The sequence below is a fragment of the Dermacentor andersoni genome, chromosome 6, assembly GCF_023375885.2.
Source record: "Dermacentor andersoni chromosome 6, qqDerAnde1_hic_scaffold, whole genome shotgun sequence".
Lineage (NCBI taxonomy): Eukaryota > Metazoa > Arthropoda > Arachnida > Ixodida > Ixodidae > Dermacentor > Dermacentor andersoni.
The window spans coordinates 77504201-77520230 of record NC_092819.1 but is presented as its reverse complement, the minus strand read 5'-3'; the positions used below and the strand labels follow the sequence as shown (position 1 = coordinate 77520230).

At 43.8% G+C, this 16030-nt stretch overlaps 1 protein-coding gene across 3 annotated transcripts in view; it reads right to left on the bottom strand.

Moving 5' to 3' along the window:
* The window catches only part of SIDL (SIDL trafficking protein particle complex subunit 10), a 103215-nt gene that overhangs the window by 32058 nt on the left and 55127 nt on the right, over positions 1-16030 (bottom strand). For 2 of the 3 annotated variants that reach the window (XM_055066404.2, XM_050171137.3), the window contains 5 exons: positions 15713-15804; positions 10838-11088; positions 7401-7630; positions 4477-4767; positions 1047-1227 (listed from right to left, as the gene is read on the bottom strand). In XM_055066404.2, the coding sequence (XP_054922379.1) occupies positions 1047-1227; positions 4477-4767; positions 7401-7630; positions 10838-11088; positions 15713-15804 (1045 nt within the window). The remainder of the gene's footprint in view (positions 1-1046; positions 1228-4476; positions 4768-7400; positions 7631-10837; positions 11089-15712; positions 15805-16030) is intronic. The other variant, XM_055066405.2, reaches the window with a different exon arrangement.

Here is a 16030-nt window from a genome sequence, read left to right as displayed (position 1 = left end):
ATGACTTATGAATGTCTTTACATCAAACATTTTTTTGTAGCATCATTCTTCGGAAAGCCAAAGAGTTTGAATTTTTACTATTTGAAGCTCAATTCTTTATATTGCACATTTAAAATCTTAGAGAAGAGATGAGTGAATATTTTTTAAGTGACAGTTAGGTGACAAAAATATTTTTACATTTAGACCATACATAATTTATTTTTGAATCCTTTATCGAAACACAGAATTAAGTACTGCTTTAGAAGTAGTATTGTACAATTTAGGGAACTCAACAATGGCAAAAATTAGGGCCAACATAATCATCGAAATGAAGAACAGAACTACTGGGAGCAGGGCATCAGAAATTATGGGGGACGATAAATGTGCAGCAAACACTGTTAAGGCTGGCTTTATTTTATTTAATAAGCCAACCATACAAAAAAGGTAAATTAAAAGCTGAGAATGCAAAGAAAAGAAAGTGACAAGGCAGTGCAAAAATAACCTCAAAAGAAAACAAGTTAGCATGAGAAGCTGTGTGGCAATGCAGGTCCGTATTGTCATGTCCAAAAATAGAGAAGTAGCCACAAGATTCGCTGAAGTAACCAAAAATTTTTTACCTCGGCCACAGGTGAAAAAAGCAGCTAAGCTGTGGCTGAGTGATAACGAGAGAAACCCACACGCCACAACACTTCATGCCATTTTAAAGCCGCTTTCGAGCGATAGCCTGATATTACACGGCATAATCACCGAAGACATAAATATCAATTCTAGCTTAGTTACATGCTATTGTTACAGCGCAAGGAATGACTGTGCAAAACTCAATTACTACCGCAATTTTACGGTCCTGGCATGACATCTGGCATTAATTTTAAGAGAGCCACGCAGTGGAGGAGCCGGCATTTTCCTGACTAACAAGCCTCAAAAGTAGCCAGTCTGGCACTAAATTGCCAAAACATAGTTCTGAGGGTGCTTTGTGAGTACAGGAACACATACACATGGCAGAGGTAAAATGTGAACTCAGGCCATCTACGTAGTGCCTGCAATGTTCTTGCGACTGTCACTCTCACCCTGTGGAAAGTGCAATGCCACCTTGGGGCTGTCATAGTAGATGGTGAAGGCGGGTGGCCGGGCCATTGACAGCCTTGCTCCCCTGCTCGTGAGACCCCCACCCAATGTGAGCTGTGCCAGGCTCAGCTGCTCCCAGCGTAGGTCCAGCTGCCGACCCACGTAATAGCCCACTTGAGATACCTGCAGGGAAGCAACACTGTTGTCAGAGAGGCGCTACAGGAAAGAACTAGAATCAAACTGTGGGGTTTTAAGGGGAACGCTAATTCAGCTTGAACTGATAGAGTATTCTTTCAAAGCACCAGGTTCACAGATCATTGTGAGCAAATGTTAAGGTCAATGTTTCCTTTTTTGAATTTAGCAGCAAAGCTCCAGTGCTGGTACGTCCCCTCAGTGCAATGTCACAGATTTCATAGTACTACAGTCGACTTCCGTCAATTCGACCTTCACGTTATCGGCGAAATTGACCAAATTATCCCGCATGTCGAATTAAACAAGATGCAGAAGAATTGCCAAAACATACCACTGATTCATTTGGCCGTATTTGCCCAAGTCTACCACACCCCCGAATCAAACGTGTGCCCACTTTTTATATGTCCAAAGTAGAAGACTAACGCAGACATTACAGTGAAATTCCTAAACAAAATATAAATCTAACGCGCACCCGATTTTCTAGCAAAAAAAAAAAAAAAATGAGCAAGGGTATGTGTTGCACAATGGCGGCCCGTTTTCTAAAACCAGCTTCGCCGCATAAATTTTAGTCAGCTTCGCCGCAATACATTCGTGTTATGCGGTAAAGCATACAAACGCCGCGAAGGCGGTTTTGGTTTTGTATTCGATTGCACCGAGCAGGCAATGGTCGGCCCAATCTTCTCGAAAAAAAAATGCCGCGATTTAGAATCAGGTAAGTACCGCAAGCAAACAATGTGAGCTACGATTATTGCTCAAGAATCGTATTAGCGCTGGCCGGAAATAGGCGTTTTCGACGGGAGATATTTACCACTGGAAGAAGCCAACTATTGTCTGTTTAGGTTCGGCCGCAGCCACCCATGTAGAAATTAAACTTTGGCCACCCTACTTAACGGTGTCGTAGCCATTGGGTCTCACTAATTTCGACTAACTTGAATGCTCAAATAGCCTCAACCCCACAAAACTTAAGGTCAGACCACATGCAGGCTCACCAGCCTGCGTTCGCTCCTGGTTGCTCTTAGTTAGACGCCTTGGCAGACTTCGCTTCGTATTGAGTTATTAATGGCGCTTCAATATGTGCAGGTTGGATGTGGCTACTATCCATTCATCAAGCTGGTGTATATATGGCAAAGCCGGTCCACACCACGTAGCAAGGCCAGACTGGAGCATATTAGAGTGAACGTGCAGCCAAGCATTGTCGTGCACAAAAGAAACGCTGCACATACACACTACAGTTGCATGTAGCTGCAGTCTGCTACATAGCGTAGGCACCGTGGCCGTTGCGGGGTGCCGCGACAAGTCTGCTGACTGAGTGCAGTGCGACTCACTGAGGACAACTGCATTTCGTGCATACAGTAAAAGCTTGTTAATTCGAATTGTGCAGGGATGCTAAAAAATACTAATTATACAAAATTCGAGCTAATGAAAGCCAGAAAAAAAAAATCGCTCAGTTAAGCGCGTATATAGTCCGACGTGGCGTGAGCACGCAGGCACACACACTAGGTCACGTTGGCGGGAAGAATGCCTATACTTCGAAGCACTGGCGCAGCCAGCGGGTCCGACGTGCCCAATGTTGAGATAACTCTTGCTCCCTCCACACATTCGTCGCGCCAAGTGGTGCGGAGAAAAAAAAATTTCGCAGTTTCACCCAAAAAGCGAAGCATCGATTGCAACTGCAAATTAGTAGATAGCTATGTGAAGTAAGGATAATAGTTTTATCGGCCGCATGAACATGTAAACATTCGCTAACTAAATTAACAAGTACGGTGTCACGCACACACAGGTAAACTGCGATTATCTCTAAACTGTAAACTGTATAGAGCGAGATTAACACATCTCGCTCGATGAAGGCGGAAACTCGCTGAAAGAAACGGTAGTGTGAGGAATCGCAGCAGTAGCAGCAAGTGAACTGGCCTTTGTACAGCGCTCGTTTCAACGCGAATGAAACGTAGAAAGCACATCACATACGAAGCTACTGGCACTACACGCACTATGCAAACATTGCAGATGGATTTGAGGATGAGGCCCACGCGGGCGCGCACTTTGGCTACGTCGCAGATCGCTTTCAAGATATGACAGCCCCATGGCCACGTTGTAAGCAGCAGCAGCTGCACAAGAACATCCCCTCCCCCTCCCTCCCTCCCTCCACTTCATCCCCATGCCTCACACACGACAGGAGAGGGTGTGCATCCGCCCTGCCTTCCTCGCTCACGCACGCGAGATTGAGCCACGTACGCCGGCTCACCCTTGCACACTATCACTTGCACATACAGCATATGGCGCATGGCAACGATTTTATCACCCTTGAGCTTTATACATAACCTCACGGGAGGGAGGCGACCTGCAACAGAGGTGTTGGCCATGCCTGGCCAGGTGCAAACGCATCTCTCTCCAGTCAGGCCTAAACAAAGAGCCATAGATAGAAAAAGCAAAGCCGTGCAACCGGCGCGGCTACACCAGCATCGCCAATGTGTTCTCGCGCACTAGCACTCTCTCCATTCACAACTGCACGGAGTTCGAATTATTAGTGATGGTGCGGATTTCAATGTGAATTAGCAGGATGCGTTACATATTTCTTCCAATACATTGCTGGACGGACCACGGTGGCCACGACGAATTATCCAAAATTTCTAATTAACGAGTTGTGAATGAACAAGCTTTTACTGTAATAGGCGCCAAAATTGGAACTAGTGGCGTCTACGTAAACATGCAAAATCAAATTTGAAGTGTGCACCACAGTGACATTCAGTAGGCGGAGCATTGTGGTCACGCCCTGCTTTGCCGTAGACTTTGTAGTGCAAGTCATTAAAGGAGCAGAAGCTCTGCACAGGGGATGTTTGATTGCCAGTAACTCTGCTTCTGCTGAACGCATTAAGCATTCAACTTTTTGTGGCAAAATATTTCTGAAATAGTCTATTTTAACGTCAAATGCATTTGTAGACTTCGATAAAAAGTGGTTCAGGGCCCCTTAAGGCAACAGGGGCCACATTCAAGACTGATCACTTTCGGCAACAGCATTTCCAGTATGTGCTGATTGGCTAAACCAACAGAAGTGCATGTGGCCAAAGGAATCAAGCGCCTTCCATTCGTATTACTTTCTGATCTCATAGTTCTCTAAGGTAAAACCGATCACACAAACAAGCCACTGCCACAGGGAAAATTACGGCACGAAAATGTGAAATAATTTCGCAGAATTACTGATCTGGAATAGAAGTTTGTACCAGATTCTACAGAACTTCCCACCTTGTGGTGGAAGGTGAAACGATTGAGTCCCGGCACAAGGTCAACGCCCTGGAGCTGGAACTCGACGGTGTCACTGCTTCCACTGGCATTAGTGAGGCACGGTGCTGGGGGCGGCACGGTGGGCAGGTTGGAGCACACCAGTCCCACGGATCCCGCATTGTGGTGGCTGGAGCTCCCTCGGCCTGCAGCAGGGCTTGTTGCCGCACGAGGTAGCAGCACAGCCATACGAGGGCTCCACCCACCAGGGCGGCCACTCGAAGCTAGCCAACTCCAACGGCCACGATGCTTCTGCTGGAGGCGAGGGACACCAGTTGGTAGGACCAGCCCGAATAGTCAAGTCATGTCAGACAGGATTGTACATAACCATAAAGAAATGACTGTCCATTTTCTTGGGGAAGCTGCCGCAGCACAGATAAAATGGGCACGAAGAACAGAAGAATAAAGAAAAAAAAGACAATTAAGAATAAAGGAAACGATCATCTGCCAGCACATAACATGACTTGAAGATGTGAACCTCGATTCCACAAGATTGAGATTCTGGGCAGAAGCAAGGAAAGCACTGCACATTAACTTTTGGGGACTTTTCAAGAAAGCGAGGCACAGAGTATGTCAGAAATACTTCTGTTACTTCTATTTGGGAGCAAGATTTGGTTTCGTGATTCATGCTCTTTGCTGTAATGGATTTGTATGCATGGAGCATTATTTCGTATGTATTATCCATTCTTTCTTGGAACTGCAATAGATCAGCCATGCATGTAGTACCAGAGCTGTCCTGTCTCCTGGTTTTTTGTGCCTGTCTAATTTGCACTTTGACGGCTCCTCCAACTATCAACGCACTTGATCGTCAGGTTCTTTTGTGTCGATATATTAATTAGTAAGAAGAGATACCAAGATATGCTCACTTTTTCTTCTATTTTGTGTGCACGTACTACTTGACAATGCTGCACCTGATGTTTATTGTATAACTGCTATTCACTCCTTCTTGTGGTGCCAGCTGGTGTCACTTGAGACAATATGGAGTTTTAGATTTTGCGCACCCAACATTCTGGGACATAAATCACCATGCTTACAAAAGAATGCACGAAAGTATACAAAAGACAGCAAAATTGGTACAAAACAATGTATACAGGACATGGCACTTTGGTTGTTCAAATGTCCCTGTGGCTACCCAAAGCTGTTTGCGTACGCAAAATCTAAAACTCCCTAGTGGGTTAAGTAGACATGAACAGCTCGAAGATGTGTGAAAAAGGAAAAGGCGTAAACAAGTCGTCTCCCGTAAAATTTTCTATGCTCTGACAGATATAATGAGATACTGCAGTGACTCCTGCGTCCCGTTTCTTTGTAGCAGTATAACACCCAGTCACGTGAAGAATGGTCAGACCACTTTTCACTTATTTCTTTGAACCAGTGTTCGTCATATAAAATTTCATACTGGCTACAAACCATTTCCGAATGGTTAAGAATTTGCTTCAACCATAACTGCTAGAGGACTAAGTGGACTCTAGGCCTCACAATAACGGCTACACATATCTACTACAGTTAGACCTTAATATAACAAACTTCAATATAATAAAATTCTCAATATAATAAAGTACTTCATTTTTCATAACTTCTTGTTCATAGAACACGATGTATTTAGAACCCCAATATAACAAAGTGTGTTTGTATGCCATTTCAATATAACGAAATTTCCCTGCCGCTGCAAAGGAATGCCGAGACAATAAATGGAAACTTCTGCGAACGCAGAAGATCAAATGAGTGATTTACAAGCGGCTGTTTACAAACGCACCTCTCAAATTACACACTGCACGACAAAAGCGACTGCCGAAGTGGAGCCGCATAATGTTCCGCACAAAGCGCACGTGCGATAATATCCTATCGCGCCCCACGCACTGTGTGCTTGAGGTGCAAGTGCAAGTGTGCGAGGGTGAGAGAAGAAAGATGGTGGCTTCACGAGTGCCACCTTCCAGCACGAGCAAAGGGAAAGATGGGGAGGGGAGCGAGCTTGTGGTAACGCGATCAAACACGCAAGAGGGGGCGGGGGAGGGGTGGCGGAGTGGAGGGTAAGTTGGCATGCGTCTCAGCCATGGTTGCACCTGGCTGTAAGCGCGGCTGAGCGCATACGCCGCCACATACCCTGGTTTAGAGGTAATCTGCCGCGTATGCAAAGGGTAGGGGTGCCGAGGTAGCATGGCACCATGTAAGCTGTCTTAATGCGCATTTAGTATTGGATGCTGCATAATCTCGAGTTTCAGTAACCCGTTGCAGTGAGAGGCAGACGAAGCATTCTCTCCCCGCTGCCAGCACTTTCCTGATAGCGTTGTCCCAGTGCGGGCGACACTATCAGCGCGGGGGCAGAGTGCACGTGAAAGCATGGCCGGCTTTGGTGAAATCGTACTGCCAAGAAGATATTGTCAATGAACGTGGCATGAAACCGTACCATTCGTCGCAGACTCCCAAATTTATCAAAATGACTTGATTTCTCATTCATGTTTGCTTTTTAAATCGCCCAATAATTCGGAAAATTCTGCGGCCCCTTTCCGTGTAAGAAAAATCGATTGGTGACTGTACTTACTTCCATAAAAGGTTGAATTTCAATCGAATGAAACTTCAATACAACAAATTGCCGATTTTACTGACTTCGTTATATCGAGGTTTAACTGTACAAACAGCCCACAAATCCAGAATAAATGTGACATTTCACATGATAATGCTTCAAGTACTGATATGCATTCGTCAGCAGTACCACCTCGTTAGCAAACATTTTTTTTTCTTGCGCTAGAGGTGGCAACCCTAATGACCCTTTGATCAATCAGCCAAGAAAATAATAGTTAATAAAGCTTGGCAAGAGTTGGCAGGCATGCATGTTTTAAGTACAAAGCTGAAGCGTTGTGTAAGATGGCTGAGAATCTGAGACCTCTTACAGTTGGTGTGTTGGTGACGGATGGAGGTGCCTCTAGCCGATTCAGGTGTAGGGTCAGGATGCACCCTTTGAGGGTAGCGGGCAGTTGGCTTGTCAGGGTCAACGACAGCTCGACCTCACTGCCCTCTGCCCACCGAGGCACTGTCGATGCAGGCAGTGGGAGGGCATGACTAGCCTCATCGGCTTCTAGTGACACCAGGCCCTCCATGGGCAGCGCCACAGGCCCGTCTCCTGTATATGATGGTGCATAAAAGGTCTTAATGCATTGTGGTCTATAACAAATTCACTTAAGTCTAAGCCATGATTTCTTCACAGTGTCCTACAGCTCTTTGAAGCTCCCTATTATGGCGAGCCTCTTAACTAAAATATGGCTGTATTAGTTAAAAAGTTCTATTAAAGAAATGTCCAATAACAATGACTGTAAATGTGCATGTTGGTACACAGTAGACATCAGCATGTGATGCATTCTTGTTGTGGCTAATGCTTTCCACTGGTAAACCCTGACAGCATGAGTGGCGGTACTAAACGTAATGCCATCTTGCTTGAGGAGAAGGCTAGTATTTCGCAAGAAATCTCAATCAGTGAGAAGAAAAAGGATGTTACCGCTCATTTCGGGAAACCATAGGGCTCGCTCTCTGCTACCTTAAAGTTGAAAGGAGGTATTCATGACTCTATGAAGACAGATTCCCACAAGATCGATTGAAATATTGATATTAACAGACTACATTTACTGCAAATCGAAATGTTTTCAGTGAGTGCACTGCACAAGCAACAAGTTTTGGATGCAAGTAACTGACCAGTATTCAGGATTCCGCGCCAGGTCTCACTAGGACTAAACTCGCAGCACCACTACCTACTCAACAGAACCAATGCATAAAGGCAACAGAAATTAAATATGCTGCACTGACTCTTGCTCAGTTTTTCGAACATGATGTGTGTAAGCAATGTTGCAAACCAGCAAATGTGGCAGGTGTAAACAAAGTTCCTGTTATTGTCATTGAGGCTGTCGTCTAACTTCTATTCAATTTAAAGCACAGCTTTCTCATCGTTTGAGAAATGTCGACGCCATGTTGGTTGAACCGTCTGAACAGTGGTTCACTGAAGTGAACATAACCCTCGGTGTCACCCAATTCTAGGTGAAACAGAAAGTTGTGGATGCAAAAGCTCCACTTACACCAAGTACCACAGTGCACTGGACCTGCTTTTTTTGGGCTTTCCAAGTGCCTCATGGCCTCTGTGAAGAGCTCTTTGACAACACAGCCTCAAACCATTACTTTGGTCACCTACTCTCAATTTCAATGAAACAGTTTTTTCCACTGGCCGATTATTTGGACATTTCTTACAGCCTCTTCTGTGTAAGAAAGATAGGTCAGCAGCTGCACTTCTTTCAATGCAAGGTCACACTTCAATGTAGCGAAATTTCAATATAACGACGTAAAGTGCCAATTTTACCAACTTGATTATATCGAGATTTAGCTGCAATAGTGTAATTAGCACTATGGCAATTAGTTTATTAACCGGATCAATTAGACAAACAAATGAATAACAAATGGCTATGGAATCGAAGAAAGCACGTTTATTCTCAAACGGTAAATGATGGGGTACCGTAGCACCTACTCATCATCACTGAACACAGCAAACGACTCTTCCGAGTCGGTTCAGAATAGGAGGTCAACGCATTCATCGCTGACACTCACGCAACCTGAACAGACCATGGGTGCCTGCAAGTCGGTTATGCAAGTACCCTACTGCGAGTACCTGTAGTTGCCATAGTTGAGGTGCTTTAGGTCATCACACTTGCAATCGCACTTGTGCATTCTTTTTCTGTCTATCTTGGAAGTGCCAAGAGATGCAGCTTACATTCTTTCCCGACATGTGGTGCCACTTGACGACTTCGATCCTCCTAGCGATGGCGTAGGAGCGGCACTGTGACTAGCAAATTGCATGAGAAGTAGGGGAACAGCGGCTGCGTGCACGCTTTATGAAGATGTGTCTCACAAAAGCCCTGCGACCATTGGGTTTTCTTTCAAGGACTGTTCATTGCCACCCTGCATTATCTTCACTCTCACTGGTCTTTCCCTTTCCACCTCGAGGAAGTGAATATCCCCATCATCGCCCCGAGCGGTCTCATAGCTAACGCAGTGAGGTGAATATTTCAGCCGATGCTGACGCTTTGGAGGGGGGTGGGCACATAACATACCGTATTTTTCTGTGTATAAATCGCACTTTCTTTCTAGAATTTTCATCGGTGCATCTTATACACGGGTGCGACTTATATATGAATTTTTCTTTTTTTTCACGCGAAATGCATTGGATTGACCTCTTCTGGCAGTTGCTACAGGTTGTGTGCGTGCTATGGAGGTACCGGGTGCTTCTCGTGATCGAGTCTCGGAGCGCAGTGCGAGAAAGATGGACCAGCAATGCAAGCGGCGGCAGGCCACGAGTTAGCAGACTCCAAAGTTGTCACATCTGCAGATCACCTTCAAGATACAGCTGTGCAAACTGTGCAGTTGCTACCAAAGTACAAACTTTACAATAGACTCCTAGTTTCTTTTTCACACAAAATTTGTATGCATGAAAATGAGTATTAATTTTTTTTATATTGAATAGTCGATTTGATATTCATATATTTTCTTGATTCGATTCGATTCAACATTCTATATAAATCTACTATATCTGGTATTCACACACCCCTATTAAAAATGTTGCAGAGTTTTGCAAGGGTGTCTTGTGTCAAGTGAAGAATAGAGGTAGTCGTTGATATACCAAAATACTTTGATCGCGTCAACCGTATGGTCATCTGTCTCTAATATGTAATCATAGCTAGCCAGAAGCAGGTCGCTGGGAACAGGAACCAAGAAAGACCCGATGCATATGCCTTCCTAATGAACAAATAAGGTCCCGTTGCGGCTGCCGAGGTAGCAATGAAGTAGGTCAAGAAATCTGTCTGTGCAGGTTCTTATGACACACTGAAAGCGAACAGATCCATAACTTTCGATGCCTTCCGTTACAACTTTGTCAAGGGCAGCATGAGGTAAGGAATAATATCTTCTCCTCCTTTCTAAGGGTTAAATGTAGCCTTGCACAAAATGAACATTTATTTCGTAGTCGGCACCCTGTCTTGTGTCTTCCTGCTTAGTCTAGTTCTAGTACTGTTCGCTTTCGAAGTCATGTGCCAACTAGCTTACCAATGCACTTTATTACAAAGGAAGCTGTTTTCCTGCTTGGATTTGAGCTACGCATGATGTTACTGCAACGACAAGGTAACCACGGCCAGAAGTCATATTGATGAGATACACAAACAAATCTTTGCAAAAACCCAAGAGGTCATCAGCTACAGCTCTTAATGGTGGGCACCAAAGTTCAGGTTTCGTAACTCTTCATAATTTTTTTTTTTACTACAGGAGCAGCGACACGGCACCAGATGGCAGCACGCACCCATCTCACGCAGGTTCTGCATGCATGGCTGAACCTCTTCGAACAGCTGGAGACGTTCGTCCATAGGTAGCGCAGAACAGGCGGCCAAGGCGAGCGCCGTACGCACGTAGCGCCCCCACTCGCACGTCTGAGCATAGCAATCGAGCAGGCGGCGTTGCCCAATGGCTGCCAGCCGGTGCCATCCTTCGTCTGCCTGGCTCCGCACCAGCTCCACGAGGAAGGGCACCGCCTTCTGCGGCTCACCCAGCTGCCTGCACGGATTCATGGGCGACAAGGAAGATGTTCGTCTGCAGACTACAGAGTAGTGTTTTCTATTAGTGAATGCTAGAGATTATATTCATAGCATTGAAAAGTAGCAGAGGAGAGTAAGGATCACTACTAGCTGTTGCTCGCTGTGAATCATTTTTGCTGCATGACAAGATGGTGACAGAGAAGAGCGAGAATACTAAATCAAATTTGAGTGGAACACAGGAGAGAGGAAATTATTTCTACATAAATCCAGAAGGTGGAGGAAGAAAGTTGGCATCCATCTGAATGTAGCAAAAAGCTACTGAAGAAACTCCTTAGTTCCTCAGAAAGCAAGCATCACAGGTGAAGAAAAAATAATCTTAAACTGGGAACCGAGCCTGTCACCATCGCTTTTCCACGGCAGTCACTCAACCAACAGAGCTAACCATGAGCTTATCTCACTTTGTGGAGCAAGTGTCGCATTTTGCGCTATGAAAGCTGATGAAAACGTAGATAAACACAGGGCTGCGGTTTTGTCTGTCCACTTTCTCACCCAGTCTTTTACGCCCACTAAGTATGACACCGTACCAATTTGCGCAGCTATCAAGCTGTCAAATTTGCTAATGTAAGATTTTACTAATGGCATTAGAATGGATAATAGACTAGCTATCAAAGAGAGAGACAAAAACATTTATTAAACAAATATAAATGAATAAATAAAGATATGATCAAGGACAACTCAGAGGTTGCCTTTATTTATTTAGTTTGACTAAGGCTTTTATGTTTAAATTTATGTTTATGCTTTTACATAGCAGGTAGTGCATATTGGGTGGATACAGCACTAAGACGAGACAAAAAGAAATGGATGCAAGTAAACCTACAACTAAGTCAACCGTCTGTTCTTTCTTCGTGTCTCGTTGTACCAGCACCACATTTCTTGAGTAGTTGCTTGTGACCCCACAAAATGCTAGAAAACTTGTACTAATGTAGCCAAACTCAAATACTAATATGTTTTTCTTTACCAGTAGTTGACACAGGCAGTTGAATCGGTGTGTTCACCAGCACAGTGAAAAGGCACTGATAAAATTAGTCCCACGGTGCAGTAAGAAACAAAGTGTAATCTGCACATAAGCTATGTTTGTCGTCACTCATGAGCTAGTAATTAATTCCCTGTAGAGCAGTAACTCTACAGTCTAAGTGTCATACGTAATGCTTGCCACTCATTTGCTACTGCGACACTCTTTCAGCAGATGCTTGACACCTTCATCAACAAATTTAACAAGCAAACACACGAAATCCCTTTAAAAAACAAGCTAAAACCCTAAAGTAAGCTGGCTCTGCTTTGCTTACAAGCCTGTCTTCTATAACACTAACATTTTAAAAATTTGCTCTTGCAAGAGACACTCACTAATCAGGATGTTGCAATCAAGATACCTCAGAGTACATAATATCACGAGTAAAACAGTCCCAGCTTCAGGAGGTGGCCACAGAATGTCATCATTTCTAAGGCAATATTCTCAGAAACAAAGCCTGCTTACACTGCTGTGAATACATCCCATTATATTGGGGGGGGCTTAAAGAGTGAAATTTGATAATTTAATTTAACTGAATATGAATATATTAAAAATATGGATTTTGAATAGTGATATAAATGCAGAATTGTTTCTGCTTGCCAAATTTAGAAAAATAAAGGATACATAAGAAGATACAGTTAAAAAAAAAGACAAAAAAAGCAACCCTGCATATTTGGCCATATTCAAATAGTTGAATAAATTAAAATTAAAGTTTTTCATTTGAATGCTTCAATATGAAACAAAAGTGCACAATTCATATTTGAAATCACAAATACTCATGTACCCCTACCTACCGTATTTACTCGCATAATGATCACACTATTTTGTCAGAAAAATTGATGCAAATTCAGGGGTGCGATCATTACGTGGGTTAAATTTCCCGCGAAAAGAAACATTTTCTTGTTTCATCCCGTGTTTGCTGCGGGATAACAACGGGTCAACAAGCAGGCAGCTGGCGCTGTCAGTGCGGGACGCCAAAACAAAAATGGCGGCCGTCGGAGCAAGCCGAACGCGCCGAACACGATTATTTTTCTTCTTGTGAGTACATTACACGCATTGAAACAGTTTCCTCCATTTCAGTAATGAATAATATCGTTAATATCGGCAAGTTTGCGACAATAGTGTAGCCATGTCTGCTTTGAGGCGACAGGAACAGAGATGGGCGCACTTAGCTGCCAGTCACATAGAAACACATGGCGGGCATGCTGCTGAAACTATGGCATTTGTCTTCGCTGCTATCCTAATACGGCACATTTCCGCTAAGGGTGGGCGAATATCTTAGCTGCATTACAAGCGTCGGCATATGAATAGGGTACACTTCTAACGTATCAGTGTAAACGTGGCCACTATTGTTGCCACTCGCGATTTGTTGCGTGCCCACGAGTGTAGACGAGAAGAATCGAAAGGCGCCTTTTATGTTGTTGTTGTTGACCAAAACCATTATGAAGCCTACAAATAATAAAGCTGAGTCAAGTTTGGCTGTAGCTTTCTTTTTCATGGAAGTGCAGAAAGTGATGAAAGGAATAAATGGGGCATCTGCTTAAGGATATTTGGTGTGTGCAGACCGCTTGGTATGTCTTCAAGAGCCGTTCGCGTAGCATTTGACAGATGGTAAGTGCGATCATCCTTAGCTAGACTTGGCACACAACATATCGCTGCGACAAGTTCAGGATGTGATCATTACACGGGAAAGAAAAAAATTGAATTTTGACGACAAAATTCAGGGGTGCGATCATTACACAAGTGTGATCATTATGCGAGTAAATACGGTATCATATATTTAACTATTTCCTTACCACAAGAAACATTCACATTTTCGGTGCTTTTATGTTTTAACATTTGATTTCAAGACGTAGTTGTCATGATATATACTGCAATACATCAAATTATAGCCTGATTACCGTTGTTTTGAATGGATGTATAGCTGTAATACCTGTTCCGTCAATTTCTGAGAATTCTCATGAGAAATTTCAAAGAAGCACCACAAGAAACCTGAATTAAAGTAAGAATTTGCTATTTTTAGTAAGCGTACCGAGAGTAAAAAATTTGCATAGTATATACAAAATATGCACCTGCTTCCTAGTTCCCAACTTATGCAAGTCAGTTCACGCAAGAAAACGCATTATTTAGTTCTGTTGATATCAATACTAGCCATAGCAATGCTCATACTATGTGGGAAAGCCGCAGCTTCGCAAATGTGATCATTGGTAAGTTCCTATTGTGCAGTGAGAACTTGTTTTTACTCATTGCAGCAGGCATCTTGTTAATTCTTTTACTGCACTCTTTAGGCTCACAAAGCAATGGCTGTCAGGTCAGGGTGCATGCAGAAGCCTCCTCATACTTCATTATTGCATTCGGTCGGCTTATCTGTGCAAGCACGGTGGTCTCATGTGCGTTCAAATGGCACAGGAGCCTCCACATGATTTGCTCAGTTCTTGTACAGTGCTGCACAGTAATGTGCAATGTTGCACAAAATTGTATAGTAGTAACGAATAACGACACTTGCATTAGAGGTGTCCAAAACCTAAGAGATAAGACAGCTAGTCAAGCCTCGGTCGAAGATCAATCAATGGTCGATCTGAAATCAATTGCGTGGTCTTATGCGAGTGAAAACCCCACATGACGTGAAGGATTGCTCGTAATAATTTGCACATACGCTGTGAAAGCGCTGATGAATAAAAGCAACTCATTATGGGGAAAATAAAGTTGCACTTGATATTAGCCGAACGCAATTACCAAAATAACACCCACTCAGGGCATCTTCCATTGTTTGAGATATCATTAAAACAGTTTTATGTTGAAGCGGAAAATTGACAACTAGAGAGAAGTGTCTGTGTCTTCAATGATGCTGTAGTTTAAAAATTATGTTGCTGAGTTGACCAGAGTGCAAATTTTGCATCTTTTTATTGAAGAAGTACTAAGAGCACCGGAGGCTAGCTTCATCGATACCTTTAGTCTCCAGACAATTCAGTCTGCCAAAAATTGTCAAATTTGACAAATAGTTCAAGTTTAGTTGTCATTTCAGACAGTGCAATCATGTTGCTAGTAGACGAATCCTAATGGAAATGTTTAATAACACACGGTCCAGTCAGTCTCACTGCTGACCGGGGGACGAAAAAACAGGAGCGAGGTGCCTGGCTCAGTGCTGGGGACGTTGACTGACAGCTTGTACCGGTGGACTGGGCAGAGAAGGCCAAGCAGGCCCAGGGCCTTACTTGAGCACGATCCCTCAGCCACCTCCCCCCTTCCTCTTCCCCCTCCCCCTTACAATAAAGTTTATCACTACCACCAACAACAACACGCAGAAAAAGTGTCAGTCAAATTAATCTATTCCTGTAAGTGCAGTAACGTAAGAGTTCATTTGAGTAAGACCATGCCCCAAATTGACAAGCATAGCCCACATCAGTGGAATGCCCCACACATTATGCTTCACCATGCTTCATCAATGGCATAGCTGCATGAGACCGCTCACATGCCATTTTTCTGCAATATTTCACTGTGTACGCAAATCACGCACTATGATCAAATGGCCGAATTCGTGGTTTTCACTACATGAAGCTTGTCGGTCACTCACATGTACAGCTCAGCCAGATCTCTGCCCACAAGCCTGGCCGACCGTAGTCGCCCTGTGTGCTTGAACATGATCATGGTGTGCTCCGACAGATCCTGCGCAGGCAAAAGGAAAAGATTTGAAAACACGCAGCTAAGCAGCAAGTGAAGAATCATAGTCCAGAATCATGCTGAAGATGAAACACCACTAATTACTACATTTAAGACACAAGCTGCACAACATAATAAATGAAGTCGGCAGATGCTCTTTTTTTTTTTTTTCATCACAGTGAAGTGAAAGCCGCAAGAAAAGAAAGTCTAAATTTACTGTGGAGGAGCAACC